The 5,687-nt window shown below is 40.9% G+C and overlaps 1 protein-coding gene across 7 annotated transcripts in view; it reads left to right on the top strand.

The window, feature by feature from the left end:
* Positions 1-5,681, top strand: part of kalrna (kalirin RhoGEF kinase a) — a 713,874-nt gene extending 708,193 nt beyond the window's left edge. For all 7 annotated transcript variants that reach the window (XM_043693727.1, XM_043693729.1, XM_043693725.1 and 4 more), the window contains 2 exons: positions 3,263-3,401; positions 4,008-5,681. In XM_043693727.1, coding sequence (XP_043549662.1) covers positions 3,263-3,401; positions 4,008-4,553 — 685 coding nt within the window. In that variant the 3' untranslated portion in view covers positions 4,554-5,681. The remainder of the gene's footprint in view (positions 1-3,262; positions 3,402-4,007) is intronic.
* Positions 5,682-5,687: the final 6 nt, after the last annotated feature.

Here is a 5,687-nt window from a genome sequence, read left to right as displayed (position 1 = left end):
AGTAGAAGGAGAATATTCTGCCTGGAAGTCTGTGGTGAGTGGTGTTCCACAGGGCTCTGTCCTTGGGCCTCTATTGTTTGTAATTTTTATTAATGACTTGGATGAGGGGATTGAAGGATGGGTCAGCAAGTTTGCAGATGACACAAAGGTTGGAGGTGTTGCTGATAGTATAGAGGGCTGTTGTAGGCTGCAGCGGGACATTGTCAGGATGCAGAGATGGGCTGAGAGGTGGCAGATGGAGTTCAACCTGGATAAATGCGAGGTGATGCATTTTGGGAGGTCGAATTTGACAGCTGAGTACAGGATTAAGGATAGGCTTCTTTGCAGTGTGGAGGAACAGAGGGATCTTGGTGTGCAGGTACAGAGATCCCTTAAAATGGCCACCCAAGTGGACAGGGTTGTTAAGAAAGCATATGGTGCTTTGGCTTTCATTAACAGGAGGATTGAGTTTAAGAGTCGTGAGATCTTGTTGCAGCTCTATAAAACTGTGGTTAGACCGCACTTGGAATACTGCGTCCAGTTCTGGTCGCCCTATTATAGGAAAGATGTGGATGCTTTGGAGAAGGTTCAGAAGAAGTTTACCAGGATGCTGCCTGGACTGGAGGGCTTATCTCATGAAGAGAGGTTGACTGAGCTCGGACTTTTTTCACTGGAGAAAAGGAGGAGGAAAGGGGACCTAATTGAGGGACACAAGATAATGAGAGGCATAAATAGAGTCAATAGCCAGAGAGTATTTCCCAGGGCAGAAGTGGCTAACACGAGGGGTCATAGTTTAAGCTGGTTGGAGGAAAGTATAGAGGGGATGTCAGAGGCGGGTTCTTTACACAGAGAGTTGTGAGAGCATGGAATGCGTTGCCAGCAGCAGTTGTGGAAGCAAGGTCATTGGGGACATTTAAGAGACTGCTGGACATGCATATGGTCACAGAAATTTGAGGGTGCATACATGAGGATCAATGGTCGGCACAACATCATGGGCTGAAGGGCCTGTTCTGTGCTGTACTGTTCTATGTTCTATGTTCTATAACCCTTTCATCTCAGGAATGAATCATGTGAATCTTTTATGAACAGCTTCCAGCATAATTACAACTTTTCGCAAATAAGGAAATCAAAACTGTCCACAATATTCCAGATGTCGTCTTGTCAATACCCTGTACAACTGCAGTAAAACTTTCCTACTTATGTATTTTATTCTACTTGATGTAAATAACAACACTTCATTTGCCTTCTTAAATATTTACTGTACTGGAGTACCCAGATTCCTCGCTACCACTGATTTTTGCAATCCTGAGGGGCAGGATGTACGTGTATTTGGAAAAGCAAGGACTGATTAGAGATAGTCGACATGGCTTTGTGCGTGGGAAATCATGTGATTTGAGTTTTTTGAAGAAGTAACGAAGAGGATTGATGATCCTGAGGGGCAGGATGTACGTGTATTTGGAAAAGCAAGGACTGATTAGAGATAGTCGACATGGCTTTGTGCGTGGGAAATCATGTGTCACAAAATTGATTTGAGTTTTTTGAAGAAGTAACGAAGAGGATTGATGAGGGCAGAGCAGTAGATGTGATTTATATGGACATCAGTAAGGTGTTCCACAAGGTTCCCCATGGGAGATTGGTTAACAAGGTTGGATCTCATGGAATAATGGGAGAACTAGCCATGAGGATATAGAACAGGCTCAAAGGTAGAAGACGGAGGGTGGTGGTGGTGGAGGGTTGTTTTTCAGATTGGAGACCTGTGACCAGTGGGGTGCCACAAGGATCGGTGCTGGGTCCACTACTTTTCATCATTTATATAAATGATTTGGATGCGAGCATAAGAGATATAGTTAGTAAGTTTGCAGATGACACCAAAATTGGAGGCGTAGTGGACAGCAAAGAAGGTTACCTCAGATTACAACTGGATCTGGATCAGCTGGGCCAATGGGCTGACACATGGCAGATGGAGTTTAATTTAGATAAATATGATGTGCTGCATTTTGGGAAAGCAAATCTTAGCAGGACTTATACACTTAGTGGTAAGGACCTAGGGAGTGTTGCGAAACAAAGAGACCTTGGAGTGCAGGTTCATAGCTCCTTGAAAGTTGAGTTACAGGTAGATAGAATAATGAAGAAGGCGTTTGGTATGCTTTCCTTTATTGGTCAGAGTATTGAGTACAGGAGTTGGGAGGTCATGTTGCGGCTGTACAGGAGATTTGTTCGGCCACTTTTGGAATATTGCGTGCAATTCTGGTCTCCTTCCTATCGGAAAGATGTTGTGAAACTTGAAAGGATTCAGAAAAGAGTTACAAGGATGTTGCCAGGATTGGAGGATTTGAGCTATAGGGAGAAGTTGAATAGGCTGGGGCTGTTTTCCCTGGAGCGTCGGAGGCTGAGGGGTGACCTTATAGAGGTTTATAAAATCATGGATGGGCATGGATAGGATAAATAGACAAAATCTATTCCCTGGGGTGGGGGAGTCCAGAACTAGAGGGCATAAGTTTAAGGTGGTAACTTTTTCATATAGAGGGTGGTACATGTATGGAATGAGCTGTCAGAGGAAGTGGTGGAAGCTCGTACAGTTGCAACATTTAAAACGCATCTGGATGGGCATATTAATAGGAAGGGTATGGAGGGATATGGGCTGGGTGCTGACTGGTGGGACTAGATGAAATTGGAATATCTGATTGGCATGAATGAGTTGGATCAAAGGGTCTGTTTCTGTGCTATACATCTCTGTGACTCTATGACTCTAACTGCTCTTCTGTCTTTCCTGGCAAAATGTATGAGTTCACATTTAACCATATTCTACTCTATTTCCATGATTTTGCCCAATGCTCGAGCCTGTCTGTATCCCTTTGCAAACTCTCTACTTTGTTTCCTACCTATCTTGCTGTCATCAACAATTTTAGATCTCCAGTCCAAATCATATACATAGATTGTAAATTGTTGAGGATGTACCACTGAGAAGGTCAGGTAATTGTCTGTAATTCTAACTTAATCCTAACACAAAATGGTTGGCCACACATTTTATGTCCCCATTCAATTTATTTTCCATTGAAGTCACAGGGGTTGAAAAGTAATTAGGTTTACCCCAGAGTTCAAGTATTAAAACTCATGATGTAAGTTCTTATAAACAGCACACTTGTATGCTATCTGAAATGTGAAGTAGGTCTAATCTGTTTCAATCAAACACTCCTTTAATTTTCTTTCTTTGTCACTTGGTATGATTAGTATGTACTTTTACTATCAGCGCATTCTAAATACTTCTGTTTTTGTGCCAAAGCTTGGATAATGGTCGCTTGCTTGAATTCTTGGTAAATCAAGGGGAACATTTGGAAGAAAAAGTAGCCTTTTACATCCGGGACACTTTAGAGGCTCTCCAGTATCTACACAATTGCAGAGTTGCTCATTTGGATTTGAAGGTAGGATTTTACAAAAATAAAACCAGCCCATCTTCTTTCTGGTCATGCCAAAGCCAGGCTTACTCTTTGTGGCATGAGTTTGAGTTGTCACACAGAAAGGGGGAGCTGCACCTCTGGCGGGAAATGGGTTTTTTTGCCGGAACATTCCAAGGAAGTCTTGGTAACATCAGCTACATGGAACTTTGGCAATAGAGAACTGCTAGATATATTGGAACTTCCTTAAAAAGAATCAATGAAATCTTTTGTGTTACCTTTAGACAATCAGAAATCTGTTCAATGACAATAATTGACAATGATCCTGGAAGCAGAGATCTAGCCATACATGAATACACTGCTGAAGAATAAGGTGTCCTGTAAGATGATCTAGAAACACAGTTTCCTCTGTAGCACGAGGGAGAGGAGAATTTTGGAAGTTGTAGATTATTGAACCTATTGTTTCATATTAGTGTACGTGTTCTATGTAAGCTAAATGCTGGTCCAGCCCCGACACCCATGTCCCACAAGTGAATGTAAAAAAAGTCAATAACTTGCATTCACACAGGCTGAACTATGTAATGCATAAGTTAGTGTTTAAGCATTATTAACACATATCTTTCTTTCTGTCAGCCCGAAAATCTATTGATTGATCTTCACACGCCTGTGCCACGTGTCAAGCTTATAGATTTGGGTGACGCTGTTCAAATCACAACTTATTATTATGTACATCAGTTGTTGGGAAATCCAGAATTTGCAGCTCCTGAAGTAATACAGGGAACACCAGTTTCACTAAGTACAGACATCTGGAGTCTTGGAGTCCTCACTTATGTGATGCTGAGTGGGGTATCCCCCTTCTTGGACGAGAGTGTAGAGGAAACATGTATGAACATTTGTCGACGGGACTTCAGTTTCCCTGATGAGTATTTTCAGGGAATTAGTCATGTTGCACGAGACTTCATTAGGGCACTGCTTCAGGGAGACTTTCGTTGGAGACCCACAGCTGCCACTTGTTTACAAAATCCTTGGCTACATCCTCAGAATGACAGCTATTCCACAACTCCACTGGATACCTCAAGGTTGGCTTTGTTTATTGAACGCCGCCGACATCAAAATGATGTGCGTCCTATAAGCAATTTGAAAGGTTTCTTACCAAGCAATCTTGGATCAAGGATGTGAAACAATAGTGACCTGTACGTATTGAGTCACTGAATTGCTGAACAATGCATTGAGAGCAGTTTTACTCCACACAGTACTGGAGTATAGGGGCTGAGCACAACTTGAATCGGATTTAAACTGGTTAATGTTACAACAAAATCACACACATGTATATATAGAATATTTCTGAAATACTCAAGATACATGGGAAACCAGATGAACAAATTTCGATCTATTTACTTTAGATTGAATGTAAATGTTTCAACCCTTTGAGAAATGAATATTGCTTGAAATTTTAAAGAGCATCGAGTTTTGTATTGCATATAACAACTGCAAAGTTAAACTCCTTTCACACGCTAAATGTTACAAATTAACAAGAAAATGACAAAAATTACATCAGTAATCACATACTCTGAGCAAAGTAAATTAGATGTTTTAAATTATTTAATTAATTGATTCAGAGCTGTTTTAGCCCTTGAAATGTTAGCAGACATTCTGTAAAATCTGTAATATGAACTAAAGATGAAGGACCTCACTGGTACCTATGCATTTTCAAAAATGGTGTTGGCATAATTTACTATTCCTTAGTGACAGTGGACCCACACCCTCACAAAATGAGGAACTGCCAGTGATGTCTCCTCTAGTGGCACACATTCATACAATAAACGATGTAGCGTAGTGAAGCATTATCAAAAATTACCTTCTCTCAGCCCAGTCTTTGCTCCTTGGTATCTGGGAGGCCTCAGGTACTTCACCCAAGTGCCTCTCTTCATGTGTGAACCAAGAATGGTGAGTGTTGACAGGCTATTATTGCCAAATATCTGCATACATACTGTCCAATTCTGATACAAAAATATCAATCAAGATTGTGAACTCTGTTTACCTTTTCTTATTCTCCTCTCTAGTTCACTGGTGTTAAGGTTAATTTTACCATCTCTAGTTGCAGCCTTGTTTATATCAGTTAATTCAGTGATAATCATTAAACCTGGCACTTTTCTGTTCTGTTTGGCTAGTACCACACCTTGTGATGTCTTTAACTGAGTAAAGGTTAATGGCACTTTATTCAAATTTGAATACCCCTTTGGCTCTTTTGAAGCAGCATTTTCATCTGGAATGAGATCAGTAAAAAGAAATGTTCATTGTATAACTTTAGTC

The sequence above is a fragment of the Chiloscyllium plagiosum genome, chromosome 7 (assembly GCF_004010195.1).
Source record: "Chiloscyllium plagiosum isolate BGI_BamShark_2017 chromosome 7, ASM401019v2, whole genome shotgun sequence".
NCBI classification, from domain to species: Eukaryota; Metazoa; Chordata; class Chondrichthyes; order Orectolobiformes; family Hemiscylliidae; genus Chiloscyllium; species Chiloscyllium plagiosum.
Note: the sequence above shows the minus strand (reverse complement) of the source record. Positions and strands in the feature narration are given on the sequence as shown.